The following is a 21407-nucleotide window of genomic DNA, read 5'->3' as shown; positions in this document are numbered from 1 at the left end:
GTGCAGAAAAATGTTTGCGGGAAAAGAAAAACGATACCTGAAGATGAAGAAAATATTTTAACCCTTCACGTCTAAAACTCTTATAGTGGATCAGAACCAGCGACGAGGAAGACCTGATGAAGAGCATACAGGAGGAGGTGGAGTGAAGGAGTGTTGTAGATCTTGAGTGGGGGTCCCCAAGATTTGACTTCCTGAGGCCTGTCATTTGAAATTTGTGTAAAAAGTTAGTAACACTTGGGACTACAAACATCATCATCTGTGCAGCGAACAGTGATATTAGTGACATTTTTTCCATTATTTTCTATTTTTATACATGCATTTTTTTTAGATTATTTTATGACACCAGGTCATTTCCTGTGAAAGTCTTTTAGTCCATTAGGACGTAATAATGGTCTTCGTACCGAGATCTTTTCAAGAGACGCTCAAATCTAAACATAAGTTAAAATGAAAAGAAAAACAACACTTTTAGACGCAGCTACATGATATATTAATTATTACTATTGTTAACAACTCATGCATATTAACACACGATGCACTTCATTTGAGATGGAAAAAGTTTAATTTCGCATATAACTGCATCTTCCATTGTCATCCACTAGCTAAGTTAAAGTTAAAGTTAAAAATCTTAAGTTTCCATTCATGTGTTATAACTGGTAAATTAATGCTTAAAAGATCTTATCTAACAACCAAAAAGATCAAATCAAATCGTGAGAACATGACTTTGGTGGATGTTATCTGCTCTACACTATATCGTCTAAAAAAACTACATCTTTGTTATAGAAAAGTAGATCGATTTTTTTTTATTTTAAAACGTATAGTACGACATAATTAAGTAAGTAAGTAAGTAATTTTTATTTATATAGCACTTTTCCAGACCAGGGTCACAAAGCGCTTAAACAATCAAACAATCAATAAAATATATACTTTAAAGATCAAGATAAAACTGATAACACAACAGTAGTTCCAGAAAATCAAGGAAAGGCCTGAACAAATAAAAGTGTCTTGAGATGTTTCTTAAAGGAGTCAGTAGATCATCAAACACAGATGTTTCTTGAAGGAGTCAGTAGATCATCAAACACAGAGATGTTTCTTGAAGGAGTCAGTAGATCATCAAACACAGATGTTTCTTGAAGGAGTCAGTAGATCATCAAACACAGATGTTTCTTGAAGGAGTCAGTAGATCATCAAACACAGATGTTTCTTGAAGGAGTCAGTAGATCATCAAACACACATGTTTCTTGAAGGAGTCAGTAGATCATCAAACACAGATGTTTCTTGAAGGAGTCAGTAGATCATCAAACACAGATGTTTCTTGAAGGAGTCAGTAGATCATCAAACACACATGTTTCTTGAAGGAGTCAGTAGATCATCAAACACAGATGTTTCTTGAAGGAGTCAGTAGATCATAAAACACAGATGTTTCTTGAAGGAGTCAGTAGATCATCAAACACAGATGTTTCTTGAAGGAGTCAGTAGATCATCAAACACAGATGTTTCTTGAAGGAGTCAGTAGATCATAAAACACAGATGTTTCTTGAAGGAGTCAGTAGATCATCAAACACAGATGTTTCTTGAAGGAGTCAGTAGATCATCAAACACAGATGTTTCTTGAAGGAGTCAGTAGATCATCAAACACAGATGTTTCTTGAAGGAGTCAGTAGATCTATCAAACACAGATGTTTCTTGAAGGAGTCAGTAGATCATCAAACACAGATGTTTCTTGAAGGAGTCAGTAGATCTATCAAACACAGATGTTTCTTGAAGGAGTCAGTAGATCATCAAACACAGATGTTTATTGAAGGAGTCAGTAGATCTATCAAACACAGATGTTTCTTGAAGGAGTCAGTAGATCTATCAAACACAGATGTTTCTTGAAGGAGTCAGTAGATCATCAAACACAGATGGTTCTTGAAGGAGTCAGTAGATCATAAAACACAGATGTTTCTTGAAGGAGTCAGTAGATCATCAAACACAGATGTTTCTTGAAGGAGTCAGTAGATCATCAAACACAGATGTTTCTTGAAGGAGTCAGTAGATCATCAAACACAGATGTTTCTTGAAGGAGTCAGTAGATCATCAAACACAGATGTTTCTTGAAGGAGTCAGTATATCATCAAACACAGACGTTTCTTGAAGGAGTCAGTAGATCATCAAACACAGATGTTTCTTGAAGGAGTCAGTAGATCATCAAACACAGATGTTTCTTGAAGGAGTCAGTAGATCATCAAACACAGATGTTTCTTGAAGGAGTCAGTAGATCATCAAACACAGATGTTTCTTGAAGGAGTCAGTAGATCATCAAACACAGATGTTTCTTGAAAGAGTCAGTAGATCATAAAACACAGATGTTTCTTGAAGGAGTCAGTAGATCATCAAACACACATGTTTCTTGAAGGAGTCAGTATATCATCAAACACAGACGTTTCTTGAAGGAGTCAGTAGATCATCAAACACAGATGTTTCTTGAAGGAGTCAGTAGATCATCAAACACAGAGATGGTTCCAAAGTTTAGGAGCAACAGTCTGGAAGGATTTCTCTCCTCTGGTCCAGAAGTTCAGGAACCATCAGTAGATTCTGATCCACAGACCTCAGAGCCCGAGCTGGGGTGTAAGTCTGGATCAGATCACTGATGGAAGGTCTGACCATGAATAGATCTGAAGAAAGAACCAGAATTTTAAAATGATCCTGAAAGAAACTGGCAGCCAGTGAAGAGTTTGAAGGAGAAATGTGAGTTCTTCTACTAGAGCGGCTCAGAATTCTCGCTGATGAAATTGTTTTCAAAATGCTTGTAAAAGCATAATCCTGACTGACACCTACAGTGACACATAATTCACAACACTTCAGTCAACGGTTCTGATCTTTTCAGGAACCTTTGGAAATGTTTTTTTGGAACGTCTTGCACCAGTCAATCAAAACTTCTTTTCCTCCCTTGGTTTGTTTTTCTTCTTGAATTCCGTGGCCCTCAAAATAATTAGTAATATTATTTAACAATATTTTTATTCTTAAAGAGATATTATATAATAATAATAAACCCCCCTCCCTATTAAGTTTTCTTTTATTTTGGCTTTCCAGCTGCTTGAAGCTGAGGGAGACACAAGGAGTTTAAATTGCCTAAAACACATAAGAAATGTTTTAAAAAAGCTTTTTTAAAAAAGTGACAGCGTTAACATATTATTATTCCATGGGTAGTGGAGATGATGAGGACTTTATGGTTGCCTGCAGATGTCTGGGGGTCCAGGAGGACTCCTGGAAAAGAGGAGGAACCTTCAGATCCACCAGGAGACGACAACATGTTGCAGGTGATCTTCGACCAAACCTCTGGAGAAGCAGCCGAGGTTGGTTGACCTCGCTGGAATGCGGCGAGATCACCGCTGATGGAACACTGAACTCTTACAAAGAGATCATGTGATCACAGGAGCAATAACTCTGACAGAAACAATGGAGGCGTCGCTGCAGGGTTGGAAACGTTCGCTCAAGAAAGCTCTGAGGAGACAAGTTGTGACAGCGAACTGAACGTTAATCCTTCGCCGGGCAAGAAGGTTCTGGTTCTGATCAAACAACGAGTCGTCGAGCAGATCGTTCCCTGCGGCGGCAAACATAGAAAAGATGTTTGGATTATTTGGAGGATCATTTGAAGGATCATTTACATCCAGCCACACCGTGATGTCAGCCTCAGTTCACCCTGACTGGCAAAAACAAGATCGATTCAAGTGAATTCAAATAAATGACGTAACAGAAACACCTCAACATTCCACAGACACATGACAACCACGAGGAGCTTAAAAGAAAACAAATACTTGAATGAGTCTTAAAGTAAAGTATTAGTAAGTAATTGTTATTTCTAGACCAGGGTCACAAACAACTTTGACAAACAATACACAGTTGAAATATTTACAGGTACATCTCAAAAAATGTTAATATAATGAAAAAGTTCAATATTTTGAATGTGAAACCCATATATTTTAAAGATTAATTTCAAATAGAGCGAAACATTTATTTCTTTTCCACACATTGATGCTGTAATTCATGCAAGAGGAGGAACGACCAAGTATTGAGTGCATGGAAATGAACATACTTTTCAGAAACCTGTCGTTTCTGTTTCAAATATCATTTTTTTCCATTGGTCTTATGTCATTTATAATTTTATAAAGAAACTGCATTTTGGGTTTTCATTTTCACTCTAATGAATCTATAAAATATATGGGTTTCATATTCTAAAATAAGTTTAAAAAAATTAGCTTTTTAATATTATTTGAGATCTAGATACTTTATTCATCTCCTTAGAGAGAAATTCACGTGTATTCGCGAGTATCTGTACTTAAATGAAGACACATGAGCTCATTGGCAGATACAAAGTGCTGAGCAATTAATTCTTAGATCCAACGGATGCGTCGCTGAATAAATGAGGCCAAAGAAAACACGTTCCTAGTCTAGTAAACAGAGTAACTGCCAGGAGGAGGAACATCATGAGAAGAAACCCCTGCATGGGATGAACCACCGACAGAAGTGGAAGATAAGAAGAAATCTACAGGTGGAGTTACTGGAAGAACGCCATGGTGGCTCAGGAACAGAAGCATGGATCGATCCTGGAGAGTCCAGCACCTACAAGCAGGGAGTGCGATCCTAGTAAGAGTCGAGCGCTTTTCTAGAACAAATACAAGGCACTTAATACTCAATATATACTTACAAGTGCAAACATGCGCCACTGAAGGCCTAGTGAAATGCACGTACAATATTCTCTGAATAATCAAAATATTTTTCATTGAAAGATTTAAATGTAATGAGGTAGTTAGTTACACATAAGTTAAAGTTGTACAAGATTTTACTTTAAGGTAATAAACACAAAGTGCAACAAGTTTCTTTTCAGATTTATTTGTACAAAAACAATAATTGGACGACTTGACAAAGAACGTTAAGACAGCAGTGATGGTCGTCGTGAAGAAACCATGTTGGAGTCAGTTTAGCTTTAAATTTAAACGACTCTTAAATAAAGACTTTTGTAAAATCAGTTTCACTCCATGATGGTCATGATCATGGAGAACCGAAGCTTCTCAGCTCAGTCGTTACAAACATGGTTCTGATCCTCAGCAGCTCGGACATGATGGTTCGAGGACTCTCTGAAGACCTCGTCGCTGCTTGAAGTTCATGTTGACAGTCGTCTGCGTCACCTGCAGGGTCGAGAGAAGAAGTTACACTCAGAACCGAGGGTCAGAACCTGCTGTTCTTCAGAAGGTCCACAAGTGTAGGTGTCCAGGAACATGTTTCCAAACCATCGTCGAGACTCACCATCAGTTTCAACATCTCCTTCATGTCGGGTCCACTTCCATGAGTTCCTGGTCCAGAGCCGACACCTGAGGTTCACCAGTTACAAGTCAGTTCAAAGGTCAACGAGTCTTTACATTAGTTTTCAGTGTAACTCAGGTTTGTCAGCGAACATCGGGGTCCTAGTGGACTTAGTGGAAGTAGGTCCAGTGGACACGGTTAATATCCGCATTCTGATCTGCCTGCAATATCATGATGTGGCGACGACACGCCATCAACATTTTCGATACAGGACACAAGAGGTCTTTTTAAAATCAGTGGTTTTGCATTTCATTCAATATTCTGTCCATTCATTGCTCAAGGATTTGGATTCATTTAAAAGAAAAGTATATCGGCTTCAAATCCAGTTTTTACTAAAGACATTAAAGTTCTACACCAGGATATGTTCAACACGTCTCTACGAGTTATTCTGACTAGTTTGTTGACTGACCTCAGGTACGTAGTCCCTCCTCTCCTGCTCCTCCTGAAGATTAATACAGATTCTTCTGACAGGACCTCTCTGGACCCTCATCAGGTGAGTCACATACCTGTTGGTGGAAAAAAAGAAAAGGAAGTTGATACTAGTGCTGACCGATTAATCACATTTGCAATTTTGCTTGAACCCGTTGATCAGTGACGTCTAGAGAAGCTAAAGAGCAGCAGAAGAAACAAACTACAGTGTTTTCAACTTTACATCCTGACATCGTTCATTTGAATCCAGACGTGAAGTTTGTACGTTTGATTATTGACTCATAAATATGTTTCACACTTTTAGTTTTTACACTAGTTTAGTGTTTGCAGTGAATATGTTTGTTTACAAGTGTCATCAGAGGAACTAAATAAACCTTTATTTTAAGGTTTGCTTCCTTTGACTTTATCTTAACAATTACTTTAATACAATAAATGATTCTCAAGATAAAGTGTAGACTAAAAAAAAAAAAATGATCGTAATTATATACATTTTTCAATAATCGTTCATCCTATGTTGAGTCAGAGCGCCACGACTCAAGTCAATTTAAAACTAGTCATAAATACAAGTCAACTAAAATAAGGCGAGAGCCAGGATCTGATGTGAAGCTGTTGGAGCACATGGTTCAGGCCTGCTTTTGGTCTTCATCAGGACACTGGTTAGTATGATCAGGATAGTGTACGTTCTAACTAGTAACTAATCCTCCACAGATAGTATGTCTCAAACATACTTCTCTTAGTATACTAGAAGTTAGTATCATCAGGATAGTGTACGTACTAACTAGTAACTAATCCTCCACAGATAGTATGTCTCAAACACACTTCTCTTAGTATACTAGAAGTTAGTATCATCAGGATAGTGTACGTACTAACTAGTAACTAATCCTCCACAGATAGTATGTCTCAAACACACTTCTCTTAGTATACTAGAAGTTAGTATCATCAGGATAGTGTACGTACTAACTAGTAACTAATTCTCCACAGATAGTACGTCTCAAACATACTTCTTAGTATAATAGAAGTTAGTATCATCAGGATAGTGTACGTACTAACTAGTAACTAATCCTCCACAGATAGTATGTCTCAAACACACTTCTCTTAGTATACTAGAAGTTAGTATCATCAGGATAGTGTACATACTAACTAGTAACTAATCCTCCACAGATAGTATGTCTCAAATCAAACTCTGCTGCTACACACTAACAGGAAATGACGCGACAGCTTCTTCTTCTACTATTTAAGGATGATTTCAACCAGCTGTAGGAACACCATCGCCACCTGCTGGCAGCACGTTTGGATCAAGAAATACGAGAAATATTGGCGAAATATTTACGACGGTATCGTCATCCTCCTACTGCTGCAGAAAATACACCCGTTTTATTTATACATGACGTAACTTCCGTTAACTAAGTCACTAAGATGGAGTCGTTTAGTGTAGAAAGTGTCAATCGATCCATACTCAGTTTTGTATGTGTTTTAGTGACAATTAAGTGTGTATGGAGCACTACATTTACATACCAAGAATTGAGACACTTATGCACTAAAATACTAAGTTGAAGTACACAAGTATGTGATTTGAGACACAGCTCAGACCATCTTCACTTGTGACCCAGTATTAGTTTTAACTGATCCATGTCTCACCTGCGATCTTGTTGCGCAGCTTCTTGCTGGAGATGATCATGATCTCCTCACACTTGTTGGTGTAGAAGTCATTCCCCAGATGAGTGCAATACTCGATGACACGAGGGGGTTTCTTCACCGTCTTGGTCCGCACGCACCCCTGAAAATAATATACATTTTTTAAATTTAAGTTGATTCATGAAACACGTGGACACAAACTCTGAGTCAGTTCAAAGGTCAACGAGTCTTTACATTAGTTTTCAGTGTAACTCAGGTTTGTCAGCGAACATCGGGGTCCTAGTGGACTTAGTGGAAGTAGGTCCAGTGGACACGGTTAATATCCGCATTCTGATCTGCCTGCAATATCATGATGTGGCGACGACACGCCATCAACATTTTCGATACAGGACACAAGATGTCACTTAAAATCAGTGGTTTTGCATTTCATTCAATATTCTGTCCATTCATTGCTCAAGGATTTGGATTCATTCTGGTATTTCACACGTGATCGTGTCGACTCCTGCAACACAATATTTATAAAGTTTTCACACAACGTTCTAAACAGACTTCTGCTAATTATACTGTGACATGGCTTCAGTAACCGAGTCAGTAAAAGTCAATGACAAGCTGGAGCTTATAGAGCATATTTAACACTTTCACGTTTGCATTTTCTGAGATTTAACTACATCTGAAAATAATAAAAAATACAAATGCAATAAAAGTATATCGGCTTCAAACCAAGTTTTTACTTAAGACATTAAAGTTTTACACAGAAAAATGTTCAGGACCAACACATTACTGTTGATCAGTTTAATGTCTTTGTTAGATTGACAGTTTTTAATACAAGTTAAACGTCACAACACAATATCTCAACTGGACTGATGGAAAAATTCAGTCGTTTTAAGGACTATATATTTAAGGAGTAAATGTAATTACATGCTTTGCTTCTATACCCGTAAGATCTGTATCTACAGGCGCCAAGAAGATATAAACTAGTGATCGCAAAATTCAATCTTAAATAAGGAATTTAGAATCTGGATACAAAGTAGAAAAGCACGTGTAACATAAATGAAGTATTTTAACATGCGATCTTGACAACACGTGCAGTTACAGTCCGTACAGAATATGACTTACATTAAACTATATTTATATATTGTTATATTATTTATTTATCCACATTACATCTATTTACCAAGCGAGTGCATTTTAGCTGCATCTCTACGCACATGACAGCGCATGCGCGCTCTCAGACATAAACGTTATTGTTAAACAAAATAAAGCAGATCATCTTATTGTCTAAGTCGCTCAGAAGACTTCGATGACTTACCCATGACTCGAGAGTGAGTGAGAGGAGAGGATGGCTGCGGATTGAAGGAGCTTAATATAGCGCGTAGTGACCCGCCATGATGAGCCCGCCCGCTTGATGACGACATCCTGACTTCCGGTGTCACGTCGACTGTTTAGACACCGCAGCGCCCCTAGTGGCCTGGAGGTTATACTGACTTCTCACTATCTTGTTAAAATACGTCCATACAGATTTTTTTTTAAATGTGTTTCTATATTTTGTAAAATTGTTGTAAGACTTTGTAAATGTGTTCTGCGATGCCAGGCTACTGTTTAACCTACATGTTGAAAAGCTTTGGACCAGTAGGGGGCGACACCACTTCCGTGTTGAACGAGCAGCCGATCATGTGACGTCAAATAAAACATGGCTTCGATCACAAATGAAGATTTCAACAATTTGCAACTTCTTTTAAAGGTAAAATACCAATTAATTTGAACGTTAAATTTAATTCTCGTATGGTGGGTTGACAGTAGATGAAGTTGATGACATGTTTATCTTCTGATGATAGCAGTGTTTGCGTGAAGATGTTCATGTAGTTTTGACTGTGTTTCTGAGAGATGTTACGGTTCTGATGAAGTCATGGTGTGTTCAGGCTCCTTCCAAAGAAGCGGTAAAAGACATTTGCCAACAGTGTCACAAATGTCCAGGCGTCCATTTAGTAGAGAGAACCGCTGAGACCTTCAACATTCCTGCAGACCAGGCTTCTGAGGTACCTTTGGATCCCACATCCGTTACCATCTGCTTCAAGATCCATCCTGAGGTTCTGTTTCTATGTCCGCGCAGCTGACCAGATCACTCCAGCTTCTGACACGCCACGTGGTCTTCCATGAGCTGAACACAGCGGAGCAGATTTCATCGTTGTTTCCAGATGGTTTCCACAACAACCTGAAGAATCTGTTGACCCGAATCCTGCTGGACCACAGGTGAGTGTCCTCTCTGACCAGATCATCGACTCAATCATTAACAAGGTTCTTTTCCCTTCGATAGCACGACGTGGAAATCCGACGCCCTCGCTGATCAGAGTAGGTTCAGTCGCACCTTTTTCACCCGAGTCACGTGATCAGTCTCTAGTTGAACGTGTCCTTCAGTCTCACTCCCACAGTTGCAGCAGGTGGACTGGAGCGTCTCCATGGTGGCCGGGTCCAACACCGTGGGCAGGATCGGTGCGCCAACCTGTCTCGTGAAGTTCCAGGTGAGTCGGCGACAGGAGATTGAGAAAACGCAAACGGATTTGTCGAAAGAATTTATTATTATTTTCAATTGTACATTCATATTTGAGTTTGTTTTTAGTCTTCATTCTCATGTTTTGCTACCGATCCTGCCAGACCAACAACTCGTTGGCGCCTGAAGACGCGGTCGCCACGACGACGGTGGAGCTGAGCCGCGAGTCTCTGGACACCATCCTGGACGGACTGGGTCGCATCAGGGACCAGCTGTCGGCCGTCGCCGCCAAGTAGCGGCAGAACATCGATCGGTTTTACGTTTGATTCCGGCTCGTTTTGTCGTAAAGTTTTTGAAAATAATAAAAATGTCAACAGTTTCCGTCGCCATGTTCACGTGCTGAGGATGATGTCATCAAAGTGAGTCCATCGACATCGATGTGCACCGAGTGAACCGACACATCTTTCAGGCCCTGTGAACACATGGTCATGTGATCGCTTGAAACCGACGTCATAAGAAGAGCTGGATTTGACAGAAGCTCACCAGAGTCTCCTGAAGAACACGAAGAACTTCATCTTTCTGGTTGGCCTGGCGTGTGAGGAGATACAAGAACCCTCCACCACCGGCCCCGGCGAGGCTCTGACCCAAAGCCAGTGGCCGCAGCGCGTCCATCATCCTCCTCACGGATGCAGGTTCACAGCCCGGCGCCATGAACTTCTTCTGCTGCCACGTGCGGTCCAGACACTCGCCGAGGTCCGACAGAGAACCTGATGAAGGAGACGAACTCACCGGTGCCCCAGGAACACAAGAGAATGAACTCACCCTCCGAGACCGCTTTGGCGCTTCTCTCCGACGTCAGCACCAGCTGTTCTACGTTCTGGACCATGGCAGGGATGCGGCTGTACCACGAGCGGACCACGTCCTGTGAAGATCAGAGGTCAGGCTTCGTTTGACCTCCTCGTTTAAATAATCAAACCTGTAGGAGATTTCGAGCCAGTCGGGTCATGCCGGTGTAGACCAGGAGCAGGTGCTGCTCCAGAAGGCCCAGGAAGGTCTCGGGTGGATGGATACGCTCGACTTCAACTCTCAGAGGGAGACACTTTCTGGAGCGACCCACTTTGATGCCGCCCACTAACCCGCCCACCTGGTCCTGCCACCCGCCGCCTGATGAAGCGAAGTGAGGACCCGAATATAGTCACTGGACTTGAGGATTGGTTGGGACTCACCCGTGGTCAACATCTGCTCCAGGTACAGAACGTTGTGGATCAGAGAATCTGTGTCGCAGGTTCTTCCAGTGCATTGGTAAACGGCTGCGAGCAGCGCCCCCGCCAGGATACTGCTGGTTCCTACAGCAGTCACAAATCAGTCGAAGAGGATAAACAGTTTTGAATAGAATCTTCTGATGATTTTGACAACATGAGGAAATGATCGTTACATTTGAGGTTTTTTCAAAAGGACCATTTTAATCTAATAATCTTTTAAAAGTGCTGCTAGTTAGGAACACAGCTCAAAATGTTAAGATATGTGTCATTTTCTTCAGCTATAAGTCACACAATCTAGATTTCTTCAGATCAGAATCATTCACAACCAAATTAAAATTTCTCTCCTATAGTGGGACTGCATGAGTTTACACAAGTTTACACGATAAACTTTACACACCGAGACAACACAAGGGATAAAACAATTACATTTGTTTTCATGCCTTCGGGTCACCTTGACCCAAAGACAACACAAGGGATAAAACAATTATATTATTTGTCATGCCTTCGGGTCACCTTGACCCAGAGACAACAAGGGTTAAGCAAGGTTGCAGAAAGATCTTTAGAAAAGGTGTCTCACCCAGTCCGGAGCCCGTGGGGAGCCGGGACCAGCTCTGAAGCTCCAGCCCACCACCCCACCTGTGCATCAGCTGCTGTGCAAGAGTGTCAGAGTCGCTGAGAGAGACCAGACCGCTGCACACACACACAGCCTTCAGCAGAGCTCCTGCAACACAAACCCGTGTTCAGTCACTTTATGTCACACTTCTGTCTCTAAGGCGCTCTGGTACCGGGGGCGTGCGGCTGACAGTAGTCCCTCAGGTGGTCCAGACTCGTGCACGCCAACTCCAGACAAACCTCCGAGTCGCTGGCGCGGCTCAGCAGCAGCAGACTCGGCTCTTGAACGCGACGAGCTCGAGCTCCTATGGGACGCTTTCCGTCCACTTTGATGGCGACGTTGGTGACGGACCCGCCGTGTTGGAAGGCAATAGGCGGCGTGTCACTCCAGCCTCCTGGGACACAAACACAGGATTTTAAACTTCAGAATATTTTGGAAATCCTGTTTTTTTTTTACCCGCAATGTCCAGTCTGGCGGGACACTCGACCTCCTGCCACTGACCCAGAGGTGGAAGGTCACGTTGGCTGATGCACACATATTTCTGTGACGACATCAAAGTGTGTCGTAGAAGAATTTGAGCGGCGCCCTCGTAGTGACGTGCTGCACGGACGAGAAGATCCGGCCTAGAAGATGAACAGGGAAGAGGAAAGTATTGATCCAGCGCATACGTCTGCTAAGGAGCTCCTTCAATACAACAGAGTAATGAAACAAGATCAGGGGATTCAAAAAAAATGTATCTAAACATGAAAAGCAATACATGATTTAGTTTCCCAGTGGATGTTATATTTTTGAACAGACAGAAGAAGCAAACAGAAAAGGTTTAGACCACTGGTCCCCAACCTTTTCCATCTCAGGGCCCACTTTTAAGTCTCAAAAACCCTTTGCGGCCCACCTTAGACCCCGTAAATACGAAGGCATTAAAATGCGTTCTCAGAGCACTTTTCTTTATTGAAGATTGATCATAAAAGACTGAAATCAATAAAGGAGAAACATATTGGAAACTCCACAGTCACTAACACAGCAACTGTAACAACACCTTCAGTATTAGACCAATAATATAATAATAATATAATAAAAACAATATAATGAAAATAATATTTAATGAGTTTTAACATTTAAAATCATTATGTGTATTTTTATTACATCCACCCTTCTAAAAAAAAATGATACCATTTTGGAAACGATTTTGCGGCCCACCGGGGGGCCGCGGCCCACAGGTTGGGAATCACTGGTTTAGACTGTTAGGCGTTTCAAATAATTGAAAATAAATCATGAAGCTGTCACAAGTATGAATGGCTTACTTACAAGTACATTTAGAGTCCTGTAATACATACGTTTTGTTCCAGGTAGCATAAATTGTCAATTTATAGAAATAATAAAATACAAAAATACAATCAGACATTTAAAAAAAATCTTTTATCCCTTTTGTGGAAACCTGCTCAATCTGAAGTGTATGATCAATGCCATGAAAACAACACTAGTTACTCCACAACTAACTAACGAACTAAAGCATTTAACAAAAATTACGTTTGTGATCCAATCGATGAATCCACACGCACCTGCTCAGCCAATGAACTCGCTGCTTCGCCAGTGCGTCGACGCCGCCCGCCACGTCCCCTCGCTCCAACAAGAGGTAGGCGGGACCCCAGGCCTTGTTGGCGGCCGGCCCACTCCGAAGCCCGCCCCTTCCTGCCGCCATACACACCAGCACGTCGGCGATGCAGGAGAGGCAGCGAGCGGCGACGCCGACCTCAGCGGCACCCGGACTGATCCCTCCTCCCGCGGCCACTGACGGACGACACATCGGTAAAAGCCATGTCGAGGTCGCTCTCGGCGCAACGAGACTCACGCTGGTCCAAAGTCTTCAACAGCGCCTCCTGCTGGCCCCCCAGCACTGCCGCCCTGAAGCAGGGCAACAGGTGGGCGTCCGTGTTGTGGGTCAGCGAGTCCACGACTCTCTTACGGCCGACGAGGTGCATGAGCTCCTCCCGCTGCTGCAGCTCCGCCTCCTGGTGAGTCAGCATCAGCACCTCCTTCAGGGAGAGCCTCCATGACTCCCTCCATCCGTGCAGATCCCTTTCGCCGCCGAGCAGCCAACCGACGCCCTCTTCCAGGCCGACCTCGCCCCTCTGCGGGTGGAGTACTGGGAAGAGACGAGCTTCCAGGAGACACCGGTGATCGTCTTGGACCCAAAGGTCCTTCGATCTATGAAGGAATGAAATCATCTTTTAAAATAAAATCCTTTTTTTATTGGTCCACTTCGGTCTTACTGTACTCCATGGGTTTGGTAAAAGGAGGTCCAGTCTTTGTTCAGGAAGGAGGACTCGTCTTTGTCAGTGGATACCTATGAAAATAAGACCATTGGATTATATATATATATATATATATATATATATATATATATATATATATATATTTAGTAAGTAAGTAATTTACATTTCTAGAGAACTTGTCTCAGAAAATCAAGGAAAAGCCTGCACAAATAAAAGTGTCTTCAGATGTTTCTTGAAGGATTCAGTAGATCATCAAACACAGAGATGGTTCCGAAGCTTAGGAACCATCAGTAGATTCTGATCCACAGACCTCAGAGCCCGAGCTGGGGTGTAAGTCTGGATCAGATCACTGATGGAAGGTCTGACCATGAATAGATCTGAAAGTAAGAACCAGAATTTTAAAATGATCCTGAAAGAAACTGGCAGCCAGTGAAGAGTTTGAAGGAGAAATGTGAGTTCTTCTACTAGAGCGGCTCAGAATTCTGGCTGCAGAGTTTTGTATGAATAAATAAATAACAGTAAACGGCTCCAACTGACGTGATAACCAGAGAGAGTTTGAAACTTCTGAACGAGATAACATCTGTAGAATAAAACTTTTTTTTATAGTTTGGACTCCGCGGACGTGGTCATACCTCCAAGAGGTCCCTGGCTCCTACAACAGTGTACACCTTCAGCCTCAGGTTGCCGAGCTGTATGTGGTGTCCCTGGAGGATGATGTCATCAGGCAGGGTCAGCCTTTGGAGACTCAAGGAGGACGGTTGAACCAGCCCGGAGAGAATACAGCCGGACGGGATTTTCAGGGGACCCTGCAGCGGAAAACTAGGATGTCATCAAGATGGACAACGAGTCAGTATATACACACACACACACACACACACACACACACACACACACACACAAACACACACACGTATGTCTTCGGTCAAGTTGTTTACATCTCCATGTCTAGGAACAGATGTCACACAAGTCATTGATCTGATCTTATCCAACAAACAGTTCCGGTGAGGTCTAATCCAGGTCTTACCTGGACCATCTAGTGTTTAGTCAAGCGACGTGTTTCATTGTGTATGAAGCCTCCGAGGGCAGTGATTGGCCAGAGCTCCTCACCTGCAGGTGGCAGTGTTGCACTACAGAGCCAGCCGATACCAGAACCTCTCCCTGTAAGATGCTGTTGATCATCTGACTTCCTGGAGTCAAAGCGTCTTCTCTCTGAAACAGGAAGTGATATCAGGCAAACTTCTGGTAGCTTAATGATGTTCTGGAGAATCACCTCAACGTGCGAAAGAGTTTTTCCTGATGGCCAATCACGGGTCAGCCTGTGGACATGTGACTTTCCACAGAGAGCCAAGTAGTCATAACGTCCACCCGAAACGTACACTGCACAAGAAATACTTCAATTTTTGATTTCAAGGTAGAAATATAAGTATTATTTACCCAGAGACAGACGTGTTCCCCTCAGCGTCCTCCATAGTTGTGTCCTCGCGTTGGCTAGAGCAGGATCTTCTCTGAGAAACTGATCCACAGACTCTGAGCAGAGACATTTGAGGATGTCCAGGAACAGAGAGAGCTGCAGAAGAGAGGGTTGAGGAGAGGATGTGTCGATGGGGGGGCTCCTGTGGTACCTGGAGGGGCGGGGCTCCAGAGTCCAGGCCCAGGTAGGTGCAGCCGTCCAAAGGTGACGTCACATGAGTCTGAAGCAGCTTTTCTGAAACAAAGCGGTCAAAGAAGACAGGCCCAGACACCTGAGACGATGGAGAGACATTAGAAACACTCGCTTGAAAGCTCATCTTCAACTGCATTAAATTTACCAGCGCCACTTTCCCATCATGCATCACAGCTTTAGCGATCTGTTCGGTCGTTCCCCTGTAGATGATGTCGCACACATCACCCTTTCAAGAAAAAAAAGGACTCAAGCATATTTGATCTGAGGTTTTTGGAGGTGTTTAGAGATAACTTGTCGCTTACCTGCTGGTCTGACACATACACCCCATGATTCTGAGCATAAGACTCGTCGCCCGGCAGCGCCAACACCCGGACGCCCGAGAAGCCCTGCCAGGAAAGAGCTGCCGACAGACATCGTTGAATCAACTTGCTCTTGAGCGCATGTTCAATTTATTGGGTGCAAAAGTAATTTTGACCCCCATTTATGGTATTAAATCTTAAAACATTTTTATTTGTTCAGGCTTTTCCTTTATTTTCTGGAACTCCTGTGTTGTTCTCAGTATTATCTTGACCTTTAAAGTATATATTTTATTGAATATTGTTTTGATTGTTTAAGCGCTTTGTGACCCTGGTCTGGAAAAACGCTATAAAAATACAAATTACTTACTTACTTACTTATTACCAAAACTGACACATCGTTATTCTCATCAGGATACTTGATAATTAAGATATTTAATTATAATAATTGCTATTCTGATTATTAAGTAAGTGGATAAGTCATATTATTTTAATCAGGTCTATGTAACACAGTACACCTGCCATTGCAACGCATGAATAAATGATGTTTACAAATATTTACTGACTGAACTCTGGAGGGACGTGGAGGATCATGTCAGTACTGCAGACCCAAACTCCAGGAGGAGAACCAGGGCAGACCTGATGGACACACAGCAGAGGAGTGAGACCTTCATGGGTCATCATGGACCAACAAGTGTCTCCGTCGGTCACCTGAGACGTGAGGCAGTCTAGCAGGAGGTCCAGGACACACACCGGAGCCTGCACCGCATGGTTGCGTCTCTCCTGAGGGAGCCAGCAGAAGGAGCGACTGCAGGAGCTCCAGGGAAAGTCACGTCCCTAAGAGTTGACAGATACCAAAGTCAAAGACGGTCTGGATTTGATTCGCCCAGAAGTTGCTAAATACTTACACTGTGAAGTATTAGTATGTGAGCTTGTTCCAGGACATCCGCAGTAATAACCTGACACACAAAACACTTTATTTAACACATCATTTTCAACATATTTAAGGACTCACAGTGTGTCCAGCGCGACTGCTCAGGTGTTCTGCTGCCACCAGGAGAGCATTGAGAGTCGCACCACCGCTGCCAAGAGACTCCTGGTGGTCCTGAACCACCAGGACCAGACTGTCCTGAGATATAGACCCTCTCTGCTGCCTCAGGTCCAGCTCTAGGAGTCACACAGAGAAGGTTAGCACCGCAGGGAGAAGGAGTGTGTGGGTCAGTCACCTCTCTGGAACCAGGTCACGCTGTCTTTGTGTTGACAGGTCAGAACCACCAGCGTCCAGCTGAACTTCTGCATCTTCACGGATCCAACTTTAACTCGGATTTTAAGAGCCAAATATCGCACTTCAGATCGTCCTCAGTCACTTCCTTGTCATGACTTTATTCAGTGAAGGCGTGGACTAGACAGTTAGCCGACGATGCTAACCTGATGCTAATTGTTTACCTTCTACTCTGACGTATTATGAGAGTAACGCGCTTTTAACCATCTACTCCCACACGTGGAACTCACCAAAAAAAGACATGTTACATTTTTTTTTGTATAAATCCTTTGTTTTGTATTCCTTATGTAAAATCATTTATTAATGTTTAATATGTACAATTTATGTTTTTGCTGTTAATTTTATTTAAGTTTCAGTTTCTGGAGATCTCGTGGGTTCTCGCGAGATTAGACAGACGTCGCTAGAAGAAGACAACTTGCCGCAGCGAAAACAAAACAAGTAAAAGTTTTTTTTATAAGAGCTTAAGTAAATTGAAGAATAGTAATAAGAAAGCAACTTAAGAAAGTAAAGAACCCCTCGTTGGCTGCATGCGACTCGAGGGGTTGTTTACTTCACGCGAGAACCCACGAGATCTCGAGAAACGGAAAATTAAATAAACTTGGAGGAAAAACATTAATTGTACATATTAAATATAAGTAAATCATTTTAAATAAGAAATACAAAAAAAAGGATGTATACAAATACAGTCCGCAGTATATTTTAGACATATCTACGAGTTTAAAATGTAAAAAGTATTTGGCTTCCCAAAAAATGTCTATATTAATATTGTAAAAACACATTTACTTTTACATTTTCCTTCTAGAACTGTAATGTGAAGACATTTACAATTTAACGGTATACTTGCAAGAATGAATATTTATTAACAGTAGGCAATTTGTAGCAAACCTATAATTTCCATTTAAAATTGAGACGATTTTTAAGACTGGATCTATAGATTGTCTTATGAGGTAAATCAACCAGTCTTTACTTAACCAACCGCTATAATTGACCAGGAATGGAGCAAAAAAAGCAGAGGTTCCACAATCCTCCATCTATAAACACACATTTATACTTGAAAACATTGTTTCAAAAGTTATTTTCATTCATGTGTAATAATGACAGCTACTGCTGAGAATGCAAATCAGTAGAACTGTATTTGATGCCGTTTAAAGATATATTTAGGGAGACATTTCTAATATATTAAGAATAGTTAACTAGTGTTGAGTTGCAGAAGGCTACACGTTAAACATGACATAGTTAAACATCCTCTTCTGCATCAAAGAAAATAAAAATAAAAAATCTACTCCTGACAATGAACAGGGAATTTATATAAAAATTGCACAGAAAATAAAAGGGTCTCTTTCTTCTCAAATAACAACAAATATAAAAACCACACGTTCAAATTTCTCGTTTAGTGGCAACAGATGCCCAACATTCATGAGCAACAGAGTGAGACAAAACATGGACTCAATAGAGACTTGTTTAAAAAAAAAGACACAAAATCAACTTGGAATGTATAAAATGAACATTTTAATGAAAAAAAAGAGCTAAAAACTAATTCATGTACAAATCAGAACTATTTACAAATGGCCGCGGCCTCTAGTCGTCCTCGTCGTCACCGGCAGGTAGAGGGCGGGCCCTGGACACACAAAAGAAGCGTCAGAATCACCAACGAACAATTCACGTGTCACTTGACTTACTTCCTGCTGCTGCTCGGGACGCCGCTGCCTCCTGCCTCTTCGTCATCTTCGACACATGGAGATTGATTCTCCTTTTCTGGTTTTCTACCAGGACCCCCGAAAAAATCTCCTATTCCCTTCTGCCAAGTGGGCGTGGGACGAGGACAGATGGGGTTCCCTCCTGCATATTTGCCTTTTCCTGAGAATACAGACACAAGTTATAACACTTTTGTTGAAGCAAACCTTTACAGTCAATATTGAATACATCCATCCAAGTATAACACGCAGGATTAAAACAGTTTTGAGGGTACATTGATTTCTTAAAAGGCAAAGCACGATGGCTCTCTTTGCACTTCAGTGTTTGTATACCTGGTGTTGTGGGCTGGCTGTCTCTGGAGGAACCTGCAGAGTTCGAGCCCAGAGACTTTCTTGGTGCAGAAGCTGCAACAGCTGCGAGCAGAAAAAAAATACAAGTATTACCTCAATTGAATCAATAATTTATTTATTTATTGAGGTCACTAAACTGCAGACGTTCAACTCTATTATGAGAAGATTAACAACAGTGTAAAGTGATGCAGAAGCTTTGACTTCTGACACCTCAACAATCTCCGTTAAATAGTTTACTAACTAAATAGTACATCAAAGATCGGTGAGTCCAGAACTTCAAGGAAAAACCCGCGTTATAGAAACGGCGCCTCGTCTAGAGAAACCAACACAAAGATCGAGGAAATAGAAAATAATTTGATACCTTTTCTGTACGAGGCTGGACAGGATCCCGAGTCGGCCTTAGTTCGAACCATGGTTGGTTTGATGTTATGAAACTCTGGGGCTGAAAAAGCGGCAGATGTGTCCGTGACTCCCGCCTGTTTTAAAAAGCTTCTGAGGAGGCGGGAGATTTCTCCTTCCGCCGCTTCCGGTTGTAGATTCTTCACCCTCGTGCACTTCCCCCCAACGCGGGAGCGCGCACCATAACAACAAGGAGAAAAAGTAAAGAAATTAGTTTTTAGTATTAGTTACTTGAAGAACCTTTTTTAATAATTATTAATAATCTAATAATGGACTAATACTATAAAAATCTTTGTTTCTCTTTGTTCTTGTTCTTATTTTATTTTGATATTTTTTTATGAAATAATGGCTGTATTTGCTGTGGATAATTTGGAAAAAAAACAATTTCAATAAATCTTCATAACATTTAAAGATCAATAAAGTTCTACCTACCTACCTAAAAAAAAAGACTAAATACATACATCTATATACAGGCGACTGGTGATGCGTTTAAGGAACTACATTGATAAGTTGAGCAATTTATTTCCATGTTATATATATATATATATATATATATATATATATATATATATTTATAAATATAGTTCCTTAAACACATAGCCAGTCGCCTGCATATATATGTATGTAAATTATCAATTATTATTAATAATTATTATAAAGGTTCTTCAAGTAACTAATACTAAAACTAATTTCTTGCCTTTTTCTCCTTGTTGTTATACATATGTATAATATTTACCGGAATCAATTGCAAATCCTAAAAATAAATTGGATTTAGACTGTGACTCATAGTTTATTAAGATTATTACCACGAATAAGCCCGATAAATGTAAACAAACTAATAAATAATTTCAAGGGAAATGAGGAGCCAAACATACAAGACGGTGGTGAGAGCAGAGATGTTCTGGTCCAGAGACAGTGGCTCTGAGGAAAAGGAAGCAGAGCTGGAGGTAGATGAAGATGTTGAGCTTCTCTTTGGGAGAGATGAAGATGGATCAGGAACGAGTCGATCAGAGGAACATGCAATATGTTCTGGAGATAAGGTCAGAGATAATGAGATGGTCATGAACAGAGGAGGGATGGTGAGTATGTTGGTAGAAGGATGCTGGGGTTGGAACTGCCAGGCAGGAGGTCTAGAGGAGGAGCAAAGAGAAGGTTCATGGATGCAGTGAAACATGAATTTGGTGTGAGAGATACAGAGAACATGGTAAGATGGAGGAGGTTGATTCTCTGAGGCGACCCCTGAAGGAGAAGCTGAAAGGAAAAGAAAAAGAAGGAATTAGGAGCAAAATCATCTTCATGAAAATGTATTATATTGCACTTAATAGGGAATTAAAGGAATACATAGTTACACTTTCTTGCAGAATTGTGGACATTATGTTCATACATCAGCACAGATTCAGATAAAAAGTCATTATTGTCATTTTTATCTGCAGCTTCTTTTAGAAATAGTTACAGGAAAGACAAAAAACAATTGTATGTCTTCTAACGAGAAAAAAAAAGTCATACTAGTGAAAGAAAAACATTGAAAATGCAGTGTATGCTCAAAACAAGTACACATTTCTACAATTACAATCCATATGTATTTATTGGGTTCTTTTCAAAAACAAAACTTTTCTGAAATTGTATGAATAGCAAATAAATAATCGTATCAAAAAAACACTACATGACACGTGAAATTA

At 41.2% G+C, this 21407-nt stretch overlaps 3 protein-coding genes and 1 long non-coding RNA gene across 4 annotated transcripts; 1 reads left to right on the top strand and 3 right to left on the bottom strand.

Moving 5' to 3' along the window:
* Positions 1-4862: 4862 nt before the first annotated feature.
* On the bottom strand, positions 4863-8818 carry LOC148074470 (uncharacterized). Its single transcript, XR_015712095.1, has 5 exons — positions 8717-8818; positions 7411-7549; positions 5753-5849; positions 5287-5351; positions 4863-5168 (listed from the first exon to the last, which is right to left on the bottom strand). It is a non-coding gene; the product is annotated as an uncharacterized LOC148074470 (long non-coding RNA).
* Positions 8819-9049: 231 nt separating this feature from the next.
* On the top strand, positions 9050-10274 carry commd9 (COMM domain containing 9). The gene is made up of 6 exons (XM_087797649.1): positions 9050-9148; positions 9327-9443; positions 9518-9657; positions 9722-9756; positions 9823-9926; positions 10060-10274. The coding sequence occupies exons 1-6, from the start codon at positions 9098-9100 to the stop codon at positions 10189-10191; spliced, it is 579 nt and encodes a 192-aa protein (XP_087653775.1). The 5' UTR covers positions 9050-9097; the 3' UTR covers positions 10192-10274.
* fcsk (fucose kinase) lies at positions 10227-17628 on the bottom strand. The gene is made up of 23 exons (XM_087797648.1): positions 17229-17628; positions 17018-17169; positions 16911-16961; positions 16714-16839; positions 16569-16641; positions 16009-16106; positions 15852-15932; positions 15666-15785; positions 15478-15610; positions 15314-15420; positions 15151-15252; positions 14676-14849; positions 14041-14114; positions 13620-13975; positions 13330-13558; positions 12227-12393; positions 11943-12164; positions 11735-11878; positions 11122-11241; positions 10872-11059; positions 10718-10817; positions 10439-10662; positions 10227-10367 (listed from the first exon to the last, which is right to left on the bottom strand). Exons 1-23 carry the CDS (start codon positions 17299-17301, stop codon positions 10266-10268), a joined length of 3216 nt encoding a protein of 1071 aa, XP_087653774.1. The 5' UTR covers positions 17302-17628; the 3' UTR covers positions 10227-10265.
* A 1142-nt stretch (positions 17629-18770) lies between these two features.
* pclaf (PCNA clamp associated factor) lies at positions 18771-19830 on the bottom strand. Its single transcript, XM_087797487.1, has 4 exons — positions 19691-19830; positions 19312-19392; positions 18964-19141; positions 18771-18902 (listed from the first exon to the last, which is right to left on the bottom strand). The coding sequence occupies exons 1-4, from the start codon at positions 19740-19742 to the stop codon at positions 18863-18865; spliced, it is 351 nt and encodes a 116-aa protein (XP_087653613.1). The 5' UTR covers positions 19743-19830; the 3' UTR covers positions 18771-18862.
* Between the last annotated feature and the right edge of the window lie 1577 nt (positions 19831-21407).

Source organism: Callionymus lyra, chromosome 8 (assembly GCF_982586985.1).
Source record: "Callionymus lyra chromosome 8, fCalLyr1.hap1.1, whole genome shotgun sequence".
Taxonomy (NCBI): Eukaryota; Metazoa; Chordata; class Actinopteri; order Syngnathiformes; family Callionymidae; genus Callionymus; species Callionymus lyra.
Note: the sequence above shows the minus strand (reverse complement) of the source record. Positions and strands in the feature narration are given on the sequence as shown.

Excerpts from the sequence above, each read along its gene's own strand:
- fcsk (XM_087797648.1), bottom strand. The coding sequence starts at position 17,301 with ATGCAGAAGTTCAGCTGGACGCTGGTGGTTCTGACCTGTCAACACAAA. Across the intron at positions 15,611-15,665 it reads CTGGAGCCCCGCCCCTCCAG|CTCTCTCTGTTCCTGGACAT; the intron begins GTACCACAGGAG and ends TCTCTTCTGCAG. Across the intron at positions 13,559-13,619 it reads GTTGAAGACTTTGGACCAGC|TGGCCGCGGGAGGAGGGATC; the intron begins GTGAGTCTCGTT and ends GTCGTCCGTCAG.
- pclaf (XM_087797487.1), bottom strand. The coding sequence starts at position 19,742 with ATGGTTCGAACTAAGGCCGACTCGGGATCCTGTCCAGCCTCGTACAGA. Across the intron at positions 19,393-19,690 it reads TCCAGCCTCGTACAGAAAAG|CTGTTGCAGCTTCTGCACCA; the intron begins GTATCAAATTAT and ends TTCTGCTCGCAG. Across the intron at positions 19,142-19,311 it reads CAGCCAGCCCACAACACCAG|GAAAAGGCAAATATGCAGGA; the intron begins GTATACAAACAC and ends CTGTATTCTCAG.
- commd9 (XM_087797649.1), top strand. The coding sequence starts at position 9,098 with ATGGCTTCGATCACAAATGAAGATTTCAACAATTTGCAACTTCTTTTA. Across the intron at positions 9,149-9,326 it reads ATTTGCAACTTCTTTTAAAG|GCTCCTTCCAAAGAAGCGGT; the intron begins GTAAAATACCAA and ends TGGTGTGTTCAG. Across the intron at positions 9,757-9,822 it reads CGACGCCCTCGCTGATCAGA|TCTCACTCCCACAGTTGCAG; the intron begins GTAGGTTCAGTC and ends CGTGTCCTTCAG.